At 42.2% G+C, this 17949-nt stretch overlaps 1 protein-coding gene, 1 long non-coding RNA gene and 1 other non-coding gene across 3 annotated transcripts in view; 2 read left to right on the top strand and 1 right to left on the bottom strand.

Annotated features, from left to right (window-relative positions):
- NOP58 (NOP58 ribonucleoprotein) overlaps window positions 1-11986 on the top strand; it is a 25145-nt gene extending 13159 nt beyond the window's left edge. Inside the window, exons 10-15 of the mRNA XM_033064846.2 lie at window positions 1100-1263; window positions 1896-2030; window positions 3232-3293; window positions 5814-5947; window positions 10825-10946; window positions 11659-11986. Of these exons, the coding sequence (XP_032920737.1) occupies window positions 1100-1263; window positions 1896-2030; window positions 3232-3293; window positions 5814-5947; window positions 10825-10946; window positions 11659-11715 (674 nt within the window). The 3' untranslated portion in view covers window positions 11716-11986. The remainder of the gene's footprint in view (window positions 1-1099; window positions 1264-1895; window positions 2031-3231; window positions 3294-5813; window positions 5948-10824; window positions 10947-11658) is intronic.
- On the top strand, window positions 72-157 carry LOC116999106. Its single transcript, XR_004418520.1, has one exon. It is a non-coding gene; the product is annotated as a small nucleolar RNA SNORD11 (small nucleolar RNA).
- LOC116998761 overlaps window positions 9370-17949 on the bottom strand; it is a 26389-nt gene continuing 17809 nt past the window's right edge. Inside the window, exons 2-3 of the long non-coding RNA XR_004418456.1 lie at window positions 15728-15836; window positions 9370-10851 (exon numbers count right to left, since the gene is read on the bottom strand). This is a non-coding gene — a long non-coding RNA (uncharacterized LOC116998761). The remainder of the gene's footprint in view (window positions 10852-15727; window positions 15837-17949) is intronic.

A 17949-nucleotide genomic window follows, 5' to 3' on the forward strand; every position in this document is an offset into this window, starting at 1 on the left:
TGAACATGTTGTGGTAAATGGGACGAAGGCAGCACCTCAGGAATCTTCAGAATACCAGCATGAGCTTGGTAGTAGTCTATGATGATGAAGTTCTCAGTTGGCCTGAATTCTTTTTGGAATATGAGGGCAACTTAAGTCACTACCTCTTCTGAGACACTTACTGAGCCTCCTGCTGATAGTTCAGTCACTTCTGAGATAAAAAACGGCAGCAGTGCGCTTCAGTGGGTTCCTCTGCGAGCAACCTGTGCTTTTGGAGCCTGGAGCACGCTTGCTAACATAAACACTGGCTGGTGAAACAGGTGAAGGAGGGGTCTTTGTATGGAAATCTGAGGGAACACTTATCAGGTCTCAAAGAGGGTCCAGGGACAAAGACAAAGCTGGGTTGAGGGCACAGGGTTAAATACGGCACAAAAGATGTGGGTCTGAGGGTCAAGGTCCAATAGGTACAGGGGAAAGTGATGCAGAGGAGGGGCAGCCAACCAGGGGAACCAATAGGATAACAGGGGTGGGGTAATGCAGCAAAACATTGCCAATGGGGATCAAGGAAAGGAAGAACATTCCAGGTACATACGAGGTGAACAGGGCAGAATAACTGTACAAACCAATAAAATTCAAGACATTAGCATGTGCCTGCAAAGGCCTACGGGAGGGAGGCACCTCTCACCATAATCTTGGAGGGGTGTTTCTCCTTGCCTGCTCTTGCTCCTTCAGGGCTGAAATGTTACAACCCCAGTGGCAGACCCTTAAACCTCCCCAGAAAACTAGTACTGGATATTTATAGTCAGACTGGCTCAAGGCAGCAGCCTTATTTCAGTTATCTGTGCTGCAGTTCTGTCATGAAATGTTCTTGCTGTCAGGCTGTCAGGAGTAGGCATTAGTCCAGTGTATTATTGAGTCAGCCTTCTTTCCTGATGCTCAAATCAAACCAAGACAGTAGAGGTGTGAAAGATTGAAATGGTTTACCTGTCCTTAAGGAAACAAATGGGAAATAGCCCTCATGAAAATAAGATGGATCTGAGCTTCTTACACTGTTCAAAATTGGGAATCTAGCCTAGCTGCTCCTCTGACAAATCACTCTTGCTGTGTCACCACTTTCTAGGTTCCCTCCTGAATCTGGCAAAGCATCCAGCTTCAACAGTTCAGTTACTGGGTGCTGAGAAGGCACTCTTCAGAGCACTGAAGACTAAAAGGGACACACCTAAGTTTGGCCTTATCTATCATGCCTCCCTGGTGGGACAAAGCAATACCAAAAATAAAGGAAAGGTAAATTGCATAGTTCTCTTCTAGCTTGGCTTTTTCCAGGGCATGAATATCTAGAGCTTCAAGATGGCTTGAACTTGTGAGTTCAACACAGTGAACTCACATTGAATGCTCTTTCCATGGTTTGCTTTACTGTATTGCTTTGTGATAACATGGAAAATACCACTGTCATACAAATCTCTGAATATTGTTCACTCCAGCTCAAAAAGAGGGAATAGTACTGTCCAGTTGACATATCAGAGCATAACAAGTGTATTCCTGCTGAGTTAGGATGTAACACTGGCTTTCTCAAGGGGTGTGTTACTACTTTCTTCTACGTGATAGTAAACTAAGGTGTTAAAGGCTTTAAGATGGAAATTACACCTCAGACTAACCTGATCTAAAGGTTTGGGTAGAGTAGGAAATGTATAACTGACTTGCTGTCTCAGAGGTTTCCCTCTATTTATGAAGGAAATAAAGTGTTTCATTAGCAGTATTTCAGTGTTGAAAGAATAAGACACTAATTATTTTTTGGACTTAACACTGCTAGTAAATGGTTACTTTGTACTTTTATATGTGGGTATGGTTTCCAGATCAGAGTGAATCATTGCCTTATGTTAAGTCTTAGCATTTAATATTATTTTTGGCTTTTCCAGATTTCTCGAATGCTGGCAGCAAAGACTGCCTTGACTATTCGTTATGATGCCCTTGGAGAGAACACCAGTGCTGAAATGGGAGCTGAAAACAGACTAAAAGTAGAGACAAGACTGAGGCTTTTGGAAGAGAGAGGGGTAAGTCTTGCAGAGAGCTGCATTAAGCTGTCATTCTTGTTCAGGGTATGATTTTTCTGGCACTGCTTTTTTGCTCTTCTCAGTCTTACCATGTAGTTTCTCCCAGCTTTGGCTGGAGTGGCCGGGTGTGTAAGTTGGCTGCAGGCACTTGTGTGTCAGCTCTTCTTGTTTACAGGGTTGCTTTTATTTGCATTATACTGAAAAATCTTGATAGCGAACAAAATTTATAAGATCATACCTTTCCATTCCTTACATCTCTATGAATTGCAAGGACAGGCTTATTACTTCATAGCTTCTTTCTCCTTACCTCAGAAGGAGTATTTGTGCCATTATTTTTTCCCACCCTGGTTCCTAGAATCTGGACAGAGTCTGGTGGTGCTTAGTCTTTAGGGAGCTTTCTCTGTAGCTGAGGCAAGATGATATTCTGCAAATTGCTGCGTTGCCGTCATACCACCTGACGCATATCCTGGCTCTCCACACCTGCTGTTCCATGTTGCCATCACACTGTGTGCTGGGAGAACATAGGGACCCTTTCCTCTTTTAGGTGGCATGCCTGCTGCATGTGATCTTGTGAAGGACAACTGGATTCAACCTTCCAAGCTAGATCTGATGTCAGTGTTCTAGTACTGGCACTACAAGAACAGAAAAGAAAAATCCAGAAAAACCTGCCCACTCTCTTCCTGGGAAGTGAAACTTCCCGTTGGAACAAAGGCAATGAAACATGTTAACACCAAAAGACAAACGAGTCACCTGACAAGTACACAATTTAGTTTGGGGCCTGTGTTGTGGATTTATAGTTTGCTTTATGCCAGCTGTAGGGTGATACCTGCCCTGACGTGCAGTCATTCTTGTCAAAGAAAAAAGTGCACAAATTTGAGCTGCTTTTGTGAATTTGGATGTTATGTCATGTGACTGTCGTATATTTGGTACAATAGTGGATGCTCCTTACTTGAATTGGGCCCTTGAAGAGCAGCATTAGGAAGGCCATTCTCACCTCAGCCTTCCTCACCTCAGTTACACTCCCTGTCACTACTCTACACTCAGGTGTAAAACTGGTACAAGGTGTAAAACAAGTACACAGGAGCTTGACCTATAACATATGTCTGTCTTTCCATTTTTTAATTTAAGAGCTGAATAACTTGTGTTATGAATTCTTTTCCTTATGAGTAATTTGTTTTTCCTATCTAAATTTTTCTTGTAGATAAGAAGAATAAGTGGCACTGGAAAAGCCTTGGCCAAGACAGACAAGTATCAAAACAAGAGGTGAATAGTTTTTCCTTTCAGCTTGGCTGAGTAAAAATAACTCTCCATGTTTTTATTTCTGAAAAGCTTTTTGGTTATAGGCTGTGTTGACCTAAGAGCCAGAAAACATTTATATGCTTTTTAAACATTGATAATAAGTGCTGTTGCTAATAACAATTTCCTTTTTCCCCGATTTTCCAATAGAAAATTACTGACATCATCAGATAGCAAGTGCTACCAGCAGCACCCCAAAAAGCAGGTTGTTAATATATAGCAGCTTTATTTATTACAATTCCAAATTAAATAACTTGGAGAAAATCAGAGCTTGAATTAATTGCTTTGAAATGGAAGCTGTCCTAGAGACCTACTTAACCATCTTATTCTTAGAAGAAGGAAAAAAACAGGCACCACTTGTTCTGAGCAAAGCTTCATTTCCTTTTGTAAATCTTATATGTAATAAGTAACATGTCTTAAGCAATAGATAAGGTCTTTATGTACTGTGGACACTGTTAAAACAGTTTCTGGTGCCCAAAGTGACACTGTAAATTGCAACTGGGGCAGCTGAACATCTGAGGATTTAAACAAGGTATTATTAGTCTGTGCTGTGACATCTGGGTTTATTGCTTAATTTGGTTGCAGGCTTCTTGCTTAGCTTGGCCTGCTTATTTTGCTGAGCCTTTGGTGTAGAGAGGGCAAGAGCTCAGCAAAACCAGGGCTCAGTGCTCATTCTGTGAGGAAAAATTAGCACCGTTGCACCCATCTGCATCCCCCAAACATCTTTCTGGAGTCTAGCTGTAACTTCTATTTCCATATGCCAGGCTTTTCCAAGTGTAGTGACGGCTGTGATTTCTGGAGCAGCTTTTGCAGACAGTGTCAGTCAGTAAATGAAGCATCAGGGCATGTCAGGAGGCAGGAGCTGAGGGAGGAGGTTGTTAAAGAGACAACATAGATGCTGGGCTTTGACCTCTTGAAATGAGGAATCATGAACTCCTGCCAGGACATGTTTCTTCTGTTAGACATGCTTTGCAAACATGTCTAGGCTTGGGGAAAATCTGAAGATAGTTCCTGGCTGTCTGGCATAGTCTGGCTGCCTAAAAGGAAAACTAACTCAGTACTTGTCAAATTGTCCTTGTAGTACAAAAATGGCAGTACTGCATGGGCATGTTAGAAGGGCTAAAATAGGGTTTAAAAGAAATTGGCAAATATCTTTGTATTGTATGGAACTATGGGTTCTATATGAATTAGCTAAATCAAAGGAATGTATCAGAAGTTAATTGCAAGTTAGTTTTTAGAGATGAGGTTCAAGTGAAACATTTCTGTATGCTTTCCAACAAAGATGCAAGAGATACTGTATTTGTCTTATTTATGGTTTTGTGGTTTTGGTGTTTTGTTTTGTTTTTAATTAGCTGTATGATGACAGTGACAAGGAAGCCAGTGAGAGCTCACTTGGGTTTAACTGAAGCAGAGTCCACCTTTTGCAAAAGGCTGCATAATCAATTTCTTTAAATGACTATGCAGTGTTAATAGCCATAGGAATAATCTCCCAAGTTTAGAGAGTGAATTGATGGTACTGTCTGCTGGCATTGCCACATGCTTCCCAGCCCAGTCACTCAGCTTCAGTTGTTTTTATAACCTGTGCAAGGTAGCTACTTCAGATTCCTGTTTTAGAAGAGTTCAGATGTTCATTATGTAGCTGGGGAGAAAATATTTTAGACTTAAGGTTTTAAAACTCATTTTTTCTTTTAGGATTTTTTTTTTTAGGAATTCTGATTAAGAAAACAATTGCTTCATTGCTATTTGATGATTCAATTGCCCCTTACAATTTCAAGTTAAAGAGCAGTGGATTTCAGGGTGGCTGGTTCTCTAGAGCCTGTAGAGGAGTTAGGGACTGAACAAACAAGCATGGAATAACTGAGAAGAGGCAGTTTCAGACACAGATTAGGTATTTGAATGTCCCATAAATTCAGTAACACAGGTGGTACAGCAATGAGCCATAACATGACTCTGCCTTGTGAGTTTGCCTTCTCAGTGTAATGGTGGAGAGGCAGTGTAGAAAAAGCAGCAGTAAAGCTACTTCTAACACTTTGTGGATGCGTGTATATGTGTTATTACCCCTAGGGTACAATTATAGGGTAATATACCAAATACAATAATACACTAAATGGTGGGGAGTTGTGTGCTTGTGACCATATGGCTATGCTGGATAGGCTTTCAGCATCAGAGAAATCCATGTAATAGGTGATTCAGGTGCTCTGTAGAGCCTTGAACAGGTATAAACCAGAATCAAATGCTTGGTTAACTGGTATTTTCAGATCAGACAGTTGTACTTTGTGGGGTATCTCTTCCTTAGTCATGATTACTGATAAAGGCACTGTATATTGGAAGGAGGACTTCATTACCTGTAGATGCTTTGTTAGCTGAGCAAGATTGGTTTTCAAATATTCTTGGTAGGTTGTGTTGGAAAGTTTATGTTCAACTGTAGGGTCTTACCTGAAGGTTTGCTCTTCTCAATACATAAACTGACTTTCTTCTTCATTACAGTGAAGTAAAAGTTTATGACCCCTCTGGTGACTCTACACTTCCTGTTGTTTCCAAGAAGCGCAAAATTCAGGAGGTGGATGAACAAGACACAGAGGTTGCAGTGAAAGCAAAGAAGTTCAAAGCAGAGATGAAAGGTTGGTTGCTGTACCTGTGCTGCTGCCATGTCATTGTTTGCATCGTGCAGTTGGGCTTAGCATTTACAGCCAGCCACAGTACCTGGGTATTCTCCTCGGGAATGACAGTGTGTTTAAAAAAGGTAATGATCCTTCATAGACTCACACCAGACTGCAGCCAAGACTACAAGCAGTTGTAAATGTGTAAGAACATTTAAAAACAAAACTCTACTCATATTCCTGCAGAATTTCTTGCTCAGCGGGTTTGTATTTAGTATCTTGAAGACAGAAAAGCTCTCTGTAAAACCAGAACTTGCCCTATTTTCTTTCAAGAATACTATTTTATTCTGTCTGGAAGTGTTTTCTGGCATGTTTCAACATACAAAAAGGTCAGAATTCGACATGAAATGACACTTGCAACTTTCTATCTGAATTTACGTAATGCATGAACAATTGTTATTCTCTGGGGAGCTAAAACTGAACTATGGACACAGTTGTTCTTTCCTTCTCTGATAAGTTACTATGTGAAGAAATACTTTGAACTGTGACTCCAAAATAATCTAGTTTAATATTATGGTTCATTTTCAGAAACATTCTGTTCTCACCAGTGTTTAACTTGGGAAAAAATGGGGAAAAAGAAAATAACTTAAAGTCACTTTCCTGAGATCCAGAGCCAGATCTGGGCATGAACTACTCACATGTTTTACCAGCTAGCCGTGCCTGCAGCAGGTGAGGGTTGTCAGAACCTTCTCTTTCTGCCTTCTCTGCTGCTCTGTTCTGGGGGATCAGAGTGCAGGTATGCTGGTTCAGTACTTCCATCATGCTCAGGTGATGGGAGGTATGATCACTCCAGGCACTACTTGGTTCATGGTGTCTGTGTACATGGAGGGAGCAACTTGCAGGAACCTAAACCTAGCTGAGAAGTCAAGTTACACTGCAGGGAAGGAGAATCCTTTGTGCTGTAAAACTGAGATCTGTGCCCCAGCTTGTTCTCTTATGCTTAACATAATGAGAAAAGGACATGAGTACTTTGGAGGCTTGAACTTTAGCCATTTACTTTTGGGGAATGTGGGTGTTCTCACAGCTACTGCTTTTGAACTAAGTTCCCTTGCTATAGCCAGAATTGTTCCCTTGGGCTTCCCCTGCATTATCAAAGCAAGTGTTGACATCTCACCAGCAGGAGCTCGTTGCAGGTGAAATATTACATTGACTTCCAGCCTGCTCTTGTGTAGTTTGAGGAGGGTATTTCTGTGCATAGTTACATTATGCAATAGTTTATGGTTTTATACGCAAACCTGCTTGTGTTTGCTTCATTTATTTCCAGATTTGGGGATTGGGTGGAGCTTAGCAGGTGTCTTTGAGCTGGAGTTAGTGTCCAGAATACTTGTGGATTGCTGAAATCTGTGCTGTTCGGCTGTTGTTCTTCGAATTTCCCCAAACCTGAAGTACGGGCTTTTCTTCCTTAAAAGATGGGTAATTCTTTAAATGTATGGTTAATAAATAGCTCCTACTTTTCCCCAGTTCTTTGTATCAACTAGGCCATTTTATTTGACTACCTGAGCATTAGTGCTAACTAAGCCAATTGCTTCAGACTACAGAATAAATGTGTCCAGAGAGTTTGTTTGTTTTATGTCACCTCTATGCAGAATTAATCCCTTCAACTTGTCCTCTTGTACCCTTGAAAATAGCATTGCCTCATGCTTGCATATTACATTTGAGCACCCAGCATGGGTACATGGATTTCCCTGACACCTGCTAGACAGACTTAGCCTTGCTGTTTTCCAGCAAGATTTCTATGATTGTATAGTGTGCTGGTGGGGACTTGGTGGTCCTAGAAGGTTGAGGAGTTCAGCAAGTTGCATAATGCACAGAAAAGTGCAGAGGAGGTCCTAGCATTAAGATTTATGTTGTATATCCACTTGAATATGCATGTGAGCCTTTAGTGTCTGCTGTTCTTGGCTCTGTTGTTTTTTGCTGCAGTGCTCTATTCAGCTTTTGCCTGGTCAGAGATAACACATCCAGACAGGGTGTTGTGAAAGAAGTCTCTGCCCCCTCCTTCCCCATGCTGTTTGTGCAGCTGCATAAAAAATGGGGGTGGTGGAGAAGTAGTCCCAGAGAAAAAGGCATTCTTCAGCCAGAAATTTTTATTTGGTTTGTATTACAAGAGGAAGGTAAAGGACAGGAAGGGGCTGGGAAGTTTCCACTGAAAACTTTTGGTCAAACCATTGCTTTTAATATCTGTTGTAAAGGGGGACAGTTTTTTGCATTTTGCCAGCTTGAAGTGTAAATGTTACTGCAAGATGAGATGTGTGGTGTTTTCTCTCTCCCTGTTTGGGGTGCATGAATGGCAGTACTTTGAGTGGGAACTGCCAGGGGGTTGGAGGTTGAGGTGTGACTTCAAGCCTTTCATGCCTATCAAGAAGCCAGGTGGAAGGATTAGTGCCTGAAACAAGTTATAATCCACTTCAGGAGCTGTCTGTTAAAACCTGTTTTCATGCTCATGAAGGGATATAGGGCAGGTGTTTTTGTCACTGGGGTCTTTGAAGTTGGATGTGGCCAAACAGAATGCATACCACCAGCAGGGCTAGCCAGTGCCCCCAGGGAAGCCTTCAGCTTGCATTTAGCATCAGGATACGGTAGCAGTTAGTGACTCAGGAAGGTATCTCTTGAAAAGAGAAATATCTTAAATTAATGGCATTAATGGAGTGAACCCTGCAAGGTACAATAGTAACAGCTTGACAGGGTGTCTCTACTGATGGGCAGTGTGACTTCATTCTGTACGTGTGGAGCATTGGCTGGAGGAGGGAGGGTATCTCAGAACATCAGGCTTGTGTGTGAAAGCATTGACAAAAATGATGGAAAATGGGTGAGTGGAACTGCTGCTGGTGATGTCCAGCAGGGCCATCAGTCAAACTGCTCTTCAGGGTGCTGCTTTCTGTGCCTCTGTGCCTGAGTCAGAGCTATTGCTTTCCTTGTCAGCTGCTGTGTATCACAAAGAAACCCCCACTGGCCTTGATTGACTTAGAAGTATTGCACCTAGAGGGAAAAGGCCAGCACCCCCTGGAGCCTTTATCCTCATTCTGGCTAGGTAGGAATATGTGAAGTGCTGTGATGAGCTTTGCTAGAAGGCAGCAGTTGAAATCTTCAGGGAGGGCTCTGCTGCTTGCTGTGAGAAGTGACAATGCCTGTGAGTGTCCAGTGCATCATCTGCACTGTGAATTCTGACAGCTTCTACTGCCTGGTGTGTCAGACTTGATGACATGTAGGGTAATAACAAGAAATTATTTTTGGTTACCACCCAACATTTTTCTTGGAAATGCATATTTTACCAATCCAGCTGAGTAAAAACATGTAGCATAGCAAAATACAGTGTGTATGCATGCTCCTGTTATACAGTGTGGTTTTGATATAGCTTATGCTTATTTTTCAGCTACTTTTTATTTCCCCATGTTATATGTAGGGAGGTGAGGACTTATTTTTATACCTGCTTTGACTGCCTTATGCTCACACACTGTTCTCTGGGAATTTTGTGTATTGCAGAATCCACTCAAATTTATATTTACCAGGGTTTTTCTAATCTAGAATCTTTTGCTCTTTTGTTTCTGGTATGTTTTTAATGTCAGAAAACTGCATGTGTTAGTTGGCTGTATTCTTCTGTAGACATGTCTAGAAATTTTTTACCCTGAAGCCAACTTTTTTTATCTGAATCTAATGTTAGAGGCAGAGTTTGAAATGTATTTTTGACTCGTGTAATTCTTCTTCTGGCTTGAGGAACTAAACTTGTGGCGATGTACAGTCAAGATGTTAGGATGTTATGTGGTTTGGGTCTTTTTTTATATAATTGAACTTGTTCTTTTTGTAAGTGGTGAGTGTTCTTGAAAATGAAATTGATTCTTTCCTGGGGACATATGGTGAGAAAATGACTTGAGTCATACCTCCAGTAGCAGCTATACATGCCACAAACACCACTGGTTTCAGCATCAGTTTTGTAGCTGCTGAAGGACAGTGGTTGCTACATCATGAACTTAGTCATGAGTACTGTGTGAAATGTGGTATTCAGCACTGACTCATCTGTGCAAATAAATTTGACTTGGGTATGCTCCAGTAACAGCTGGCTGCTGCATAGGCTGTCAGCTTGGTAATGATTTCTTGGTTTCTTTACCTCGAAATTCCTAAGACTGTGGGATGTATTCTAGGAAGTGAGCGGTAAATCACAGTTCCATTACCACTGTGATTAGATAGGGCAGCTGTTGATGAATAGCTCTGAAAAGTAACTGTAAGGTCATTAGTAAATGTTTCCCTGGGCTGACATTCCTCTCATCTTATATAAATAATATTATAAATAATTCCTGTCGTCCAGGATAGGAAAGTGTTTCTGCATTAAATGAAGTTGCATTGAGATCTTTGTGTTTTCCAGTCTAAACAATAAAGAAAACTGGTCTGCTTCTTAACAAATTTCCTACATCAAGATAGAAAAATCAGTTCTGAACAAGCTACTGCTGGCTAAATGTATTTCTAAGGGGGAATTTAGAGTCCTTTTGCTGCTCATGTGTGGCTGGTAAAAATATTTGCCGAACTGTGGATGGTCTGTTTTCCGATGGAGTACTTGAAGGTAATTTGGCAAACAAATGAAAACATGCAAGCTTGTTTTAAACTCTGGGAGCAGCATATAGGAATGGTGTGATGTGAACTTGCCAGGAGAGGTGAATAGTGCTGTCTGAACACTGTCACTCGTGTCTTTAAGTGGTTGTGTATTTTGATTATATAGGGGATAGTTCTGCAGGTAAGGGCAAGGCAGAAGTAGGAGTCATTGCATCTTCTGATGTCTCACAGCTTTTCCTTTTGCACTCTTAATAACTGACAACCTGCCTTTCATTTTTGTCCTTTCTGTGGTACAGAAGGGACAGCTGTAGAAGATGGTGAACCTGTTAAAAAGAAGAAAAAGAAAAAGGATAAGGAAAAGCAAGCTGAAGAAGAGGAGGTACTGAGTGAGGAACTCCCCACCAGCCCCATAATTGAGGTGAGGCAGAATTGCACAACTGCCTGATTCTTTTTGGGAATGTGCTCTTTCCAAAACATAAAGTGAGGGGTGGGGAGAAATTCTTAGATGTATGATCCGTGACATGCAAATACTTTTGCACTAGTAACTTTATTTTGTGATATCCATCACTGTAATGTCCAAGAAAATTTGCATTACAAAATAAGATCTGGAAAGTTTGTGACTGCAATGCCTTCGTTCCCCTCCTGTCCTCTGCCTACCCCCAGCTCTAGTCTTCCCCCTCCTGTCCTCTGCCTACCCCCAGCTCTAGTCTTCCCCCTCTTTGCATCTCTTCTAGTGGGAAGAGTGTCCCTTGGTGCCAATCCACAGGCATCTGTCTCCACTTTGGGACTTGCTTTGCTATCATCTAGCAACAGTAGAACAGATGGGACCAAACCTAACTTTTCTCTCAGTTGTGAAGATCTGTTCTTAACACAGGGTTGAATTTTCTGCCCTTTGTGCGTGTCAGCTGCAGGGCCTGAGGACAGAGCTGAGCTGTGACAGCATGGCACAGCCTCCCTGCCCCAGTGAGCAGCCAATGCACTCAGCAACTGAGGAAGTACATGGCTTGGGTTGTGCTCTGCTGAGGTGCAGCTGGGGTGATGCTTCAGCTTCAAGCCCTGTTGCCTAGCTACATGTGGTTTGCTTTGCTCTTCCTTATGCTTTGTTCATGGCAACATTTGTTTGTTTGCAGAATACAGAGAAAAAGAAGAAGAAAAAAAAGAAAATGAAAGATGAGGGTGAAGACTGATGTGGAACAGGGGAAAACACTGGCCCTTGCACAGCTGTTTCGGAGTAGCATTTCTCAATATAATTTGTTTAGCCTCTTGCTGAAGACTAACTTCCCTGTGCTGCAAGAGGGCAAGGAGATGGGCTGGATAGCTCTCTTCTCCCTGGAACAGGATACCCTGTGTCTCTGATAATTAGGAGGATTACTGGTTTCTTTTGTTTAAAAGCTCACAATAGAGCCTCTTTTTACAACCAGTCTCCACTGATAAGGAATAAAAACATTTTTATGGAGATTTTATGCCTCTGTCTTTTAACTTATTTGCTGGTTTTTCTAGCCATTATTAGGACTATTTCTAAGATATATTGTTTTAAATGACTGATCAGTTCTAAAGTTCTAAATGTGTAAATGTTCTGTTGCAGTTTATTCTCTAAAGATTTCAAAGGTTGTAACAATCCTAAATTTTCCATGACATGGATACAAATATCTGTGCAGGAAATCAAAGATACTTTGAACAGTTGAGGCGTGTTACTGAGTCTGCACTGTAGTTCTCTTGATAAAGCCTTTTTTAAGCATCTTCCAAATGTTTTGGTTTTGCTGCACTGGCTAACAAAAATCATGCATATTATGAACAAATGTGAGGTAGCTTTGAAATTGTTTCATGGTGATTGTAGCAAGTTCCTTCTTTTGATTTAGAAACAAAACTAAGCAAAAAAACAAAAACCCCAAAACAAACAAACAAAAAATCCAAGGGAAAAAGCCCCAAACCCAAGGCAAAATTATTTCTTCAATTATCTGATAATGAAGCAGAAAATACAAGTGTTTTATTAGTAGCAGAAATCAGCCATTTGCTAATTCTGCCATTCTTGTGGGAATACAGATGCACTGAAGTAGCATCATGTGATCAAGACTCTGAAGCTCTTATGGTGGAAAAGGAAACATTTTTTTTAACTATGCTTAGCACTCAATTTATTAATTATCATTAAGGTGTATCATGTGTAGTGGTAGAGTATTACCTAAGCAAAAATGAGTTCAGCTGAGTAATGTTTGCTAACTGCAGCCAGTGTAGCTGGTGATTTCCTCTGGAATGCAGCTTACTGAGCAGCTCCTTGGTACTGAATTGCCCATGGCTCGTGGCCTGTTAGTGCAAGTGGATCCCTGATGAGATTGGTAACAAGCTACTAATGCACTGTTCTACTAATATCAAGAATATGAACTGCCTTTTTTTTCCCCCTTAGGAAAGTTGCAATGAGTTTAACTGCTCTAATTGAGATTGCCTGGGTGTACTGAGACCATTCCAGTTCATCTGCTTTTTGCTAGACAAGTAAGATTAATCTAAGCTGAAATGTTTAAATGGGCAGCAAAGGTATTAAAAAGTATTCATAATGAAATAGAAGAGTTGACTGTTAGTGCCTTTAGGTTTCTTTTTCTTGTAAATGCATTTTCAAACAGGAGTCCTTACCCAGATATAAAGTTCAATTTCCTCTGAACTGTTAATGTAGTTTCTTCTTCAAACATATCAGATAAATTATGTATGTGCTGTTCAGAAACTGTCCTGTATAATTTACCCTAATCAGGAAATTCATATGAACATCAGTTTCTAGTAGGTCTAATCAGTGGGATTGAAATGGATAGAAGTTATATTTGCAAGGCCACTTTTTCTTTTCTTTTGTTTATACCTTTGATAACAAAGGAATGAGATTCACCTCTTTCCTTATGTGGCACATTTTAGTGGTTTATCATTGCAAGCCAATGTCCAGTGCAGGCCAGCTTCCATCTCACAAAGCAGCCCATTGGAGCTCAGTCATGAAGCAGCATGTCTTTCCCTCTCCTGTTCCCGTGCTGGAAATGTTGATTTTAATACCCAGTTAACTAGAGCTTCTACTTGAATCTCTTTCAAAATGTCTGTGACCCAGAAATACTGGGTGGAGAAGAGGAAGCAAATTTCAAGTTTTTTACTGCCGGATAGACCATACATTCATCTGCCATCACCTCTTTTAAGCAGGTAAGGAATAAGTACTTGAGGTTCTAGTTTGAACTGTTAAGCTCCTCATCTTGAAAACAATGAGCTGCATATCCTCAAGGGTTGCTGCTGAAACATGGGTAAGTGTATTCAGCTCAAGTGCTAAATATGATCAGTGAAGATAAACAGTGGTGATAGACTGCAGCCACTGTAAGCCAGGTCACTGCATTTCAAGTTGCTTATCAGTTCAAGCAGATAAGATTGGTTTGCTCATGCATGGTTTTCCACAAATGTTGCTTTGGGGATTTGTGTACAGTCTTGCACCTTAAAATAATAATAAAGGCTACAGTAATAGCTGGGAAACACTACAACCTCTTTGCACAGAGAAGTGGTGATTCTTACCTAGCAAGTGTGACAGGCCTTTAATTGAGACCCAAACTGTTTATCCTTTTCACAGTAGATTTGAGGCTTGTACAGCCTCTCCTGTAAGGAGTAATTATGTGTCAAAGACATTTATGTAGAGCCTGAACTATGGGTCACTAGTTTTTGTAAGGGAGGTGATTCATCCAAAAATGGATCTTTGTCTGCTGATAAAGCAAAACCACAATCCCAGAACTGAAGTTAGAGGAAGGATAGAGCCTTTGAGTATTTTGGATGCAGAAAAAAGTTAGCCAGACTGATGATGGCATTTAAAGCAAATCAGTGAGACCTGTAGAACAGAAGGATCTAAAATTACATAATCCTTAGAGCATTTTACCAATAGGGGTTACTCTAGGCTGAAGCTAGCAGTGGAAAGTGGTTGATGAACTAGAGCTAAGCCTAGAACAAAGTGAATGAAGGTGTTTCAAAGGGATGTTTGGCAGTTTGAAAGGGATATAAAACGACTTTTGAAAATTTTTCTCGTTTTGACTGAGAGCTGGTGGGACAGGCAGCCTTCCTTCACAGCCCACAGTAAATTTTGATTCATAGCTGACAGTCCCCTGGACTGAGCAGTTCCAGCCCCTACCAGGGGAAGGGGTTCCAAGCAGCCTCCAGTTCACAACCAGGGACACAACCACCAGCTCAACCTTCTGGGAACCGCCAGGTGCTCATTTGAGAGAGAATGCAGGCTTTCTGTGTGTGCTGGTGACATCTCATGTTCCCTCTGAGGGGACCCGTTCTGTGAAGTATGTGAGCCTGGCAGCTGCAAAGCTGGCAAAATTAGTGGTTTGGTTTTAGTGGGGGCTTTTTGTTTGGTTGGATTTTTTAAATTTGGGTTGCCTTGTTTTGAGTGGAGTTTTCTGCTTGTTTTTTTCTTCTTTGGAACTGAAAGGCTGAGTGTTGTGTTGTCAGCCCTGCTCTTCAAGAATGGGCATCAGTGAGTGCAGGGGCTGCTCACTGTCTGCTTCTGCTGGGGCACCCTCTCACCAGAGATATCATCCAGCTTTTTGAGTTGCTGTTTAGCACCATGAAAGCCCTTGTCAGGAAAATGAGTGTTTTCTTTAGGCTGAGACTCTAGTCTTTTGGAAAGCAGGCGTTTGGGGGTTTTGTTTGTTTTTTGTTGCTTGGGAATTTGCCTGGTAGCATTCCCTGTGCGTGAGGAGTTGTTTTCATGGGAACATTGGGGGGCACTGCTGCAGCCCTGCCCTCCAGCAGCCCCTCACCCATGTGCCTACAGGCCATGGATGTGCGCTTCCTTTCAGGCATCTCCTGCTGCCTGCAGGCATCCTGCTTTCTCCAGCCATCCTGAAATTGTTCCTACCACCCACAGACACATCCTCTGCATGCCTGCCCTGTGTCCAAGGCAATGTGCAACAGCTCTTGTTGGGCATTAAGAGCCAAGTAGAGGTAGCCTGTTTTTTCCCTGTCACAGAAAGAGATGAGCAGGCACTGTGTACCACTCCAGGCACTAGCCCTTCTGCTCCGGAGGGGAGAAGTTCTCCAGAGCTCCCCTGGGGTTTTGTGTGTCCCTGCAGTGAGAGGTGCCTGCTGAGACTGGTGTGGAGACACAGAGGTAACTATTCAGGTCACAAAGCCTGCCTGCTGTGGAGGGACACAACCACTGGTGTTTCTCAGGTAAAACCTTTAGCTTACCCATCCCTCTCAAGCTATTTCTTCACATGGAAAATCCCACGAGTCGGCTTCCTGCCGTCTGTGCTGCATCCTGGTGCCTGTGTGGTCCTTCAGCAAGGCTTCACTTTCACTGGAAAAAAATAATAATTTTATTATAAACTATAGACAGCTCAGCAGTAGCGTCCTGTTCTCAGGGAGAAGCACAGCAGCATGTTGTCTTTTGGAGCAGCTTAAAATTTTGAATAGAAATCTTGTTTGAGTTGTCATGTTCAGCCTCTGTGCCTCTCCAGCCACAGGGTGTGATGTGCAGCCCTCGGCACCAGCCAGCCTTGCTCCCCACAGAGCTGGTGATGCCCTGAGATGGAGGCTGCCTCTTCTGGTTTACATGGAGTGCTGCCAAATGCTCCATCCATGCTTGCACTTCCTTATGCTTAATTAGCCCCTGCTGGAAATCCAGGAGCTTCTGCAGTGAGTGTTTGTCCTCCAAGGGTGAGCCCTAGCTTTTGTTTTCTTTTGATGTCCTTTGCACTCTGTTGTATTTCTTAAGCAAAAGGTTATTCCTCTTACAGCAGTGAGTATCCCTATGTTCAATGATTCCCCAAATTTTCAGCAGTGTTAATCTACAGCAGATTTTCTGATGTTTAATTTCTCATCCCAGTTACCATCCAATGGAAACAGCAATTTTGTCTCCACAGACCTGAAGCAAAATACAGTGAGTGGCAGACAGTGATGTTCTTGTGCAAAATTTGTGAGGTACCCTGGACAGAAAGCACGAGGCAGGACTGAAGTGCTAGGATGAAGAAGTGGGAAAGCTGGGCTGTGTGAGCCAGGAAGGGCTCCAAAGGTAAGGGGAATGAATTAGAAGAACTCTTGTTTGGATCACAGCCCATTGGACTTGCCACCTTTAATCTCTGATCTTCATATTCCACCTCTTAAAAACTGAGATAATGCGTCCCAAATCCCACAAGTGTACAGGGCTCTCATTATCTCATTATTTATGAAGCACTGTAAGAGCTCTAAATAGGATGTGATGTAGAAGTGTTGGGAAGAAGAGGAAGGAAACCTGTTTGACAGCACAATGGCTGTGAGCGAGGTTGTCTAAGTCCATGATGAAATCTCTCTTGATAAAGCTACAGCCAGTCTCAGGGCAGCCACACTGCATTCCCCCTTCTTGAAAAGGAACTAAAGCTCGCTGTGCCAAAACACAAAACATTTCCTTTTGTAGGGTGGCAATAAGCTTGCTTTTGTAGCAATGTAGAAGCACAACTAAAAATTACTTTTTAATAACTGGTGTGGAATTGGTTGGGTGGGGGACAGCACCAAAACATGAGCTTGGTCTTTACTGCTGCTCTCTCCTGCAGGATCAGCAAGGCCACACAAAATGGAAGATACTGTGGATGGGAGGCAGGCTCCTGTTTAGACAGTTGTGAATGTAACACCATAACACTGCAGATAGAGATAAATGCAATATAATTGCCAGTTGCTCAATCAGTGTATTGCAACATGCTGAAGCAATCATGGGCAGTGCTGTGGCAGGGAAAGCTGCTTCTTCCCCATGGCCAGCCTGCCTGTGCCCACCTGGGAACAGCAGGACTAGGTAAAAACCATCCCCTTAGTACAATTCTCCATGGCTTGCTTGGTTCACAGTGAGGAGGTATGGGAAAGGAGGTACCAAATTGGGTGAGGAATGCCAACAGATAGCTCCTGTGCCCAGACCCAGGTGTACCACATGCAGTGCATGAGGGGGTGTTTGAACTTTTGCACCAGAGTGTTGGGTGCTTTCCTGTGAGACCCCCATGCAAGAGCCCCTTGTTCTCAAGCAGGACTGACATGGGGCCAAACCCCTCTCACGGTCCCTCCAGGAGCCAGTTTCAGTTGAGAGATTGGTGCTGGCAGCTCTTGCTCCTGCCTGACAGTGCATCCATGCAAATAATGATATCCATCCATTAGAACCCCAGGGGTATAGTACTTCTAGACTGCAGTGGTTAAATAAAACAACTAAAGATGTGGAAATAATTTCCAGCATGCTCTGGATGTGTGAAGCTGTTACAGGTATCCAGCGTGTAAAAATAGAAATTCAAGTCCTAGGATCTGTACTGTAGCATCTTTTAAAAATGTAATCAAAAACAAATCAAAAGAAGGCAGCTTTGTCTAGACGCTTGTTTCCTAACACCAAATGCCAGGAGTTATTGCGCCCGTACCTTTCTGGAGACTTTCTGGCTGGGGAATGTTCTCTTTCCAGA

Source organism: Catharus ustulatus, chromosome 7, assembly GCF_009819885.2.
Source record: "Catharus ustulatus isolate bCatUst1 chromosome 7, bCatUst1.pri.v2, whole genome shotgun sequence".
NCBI classification, from domain to species: Eukaryota; Metazoa; Chordata; class Aves; order Passeriformes; family Turdidae; genus Catharus; species Catharus ustulatus.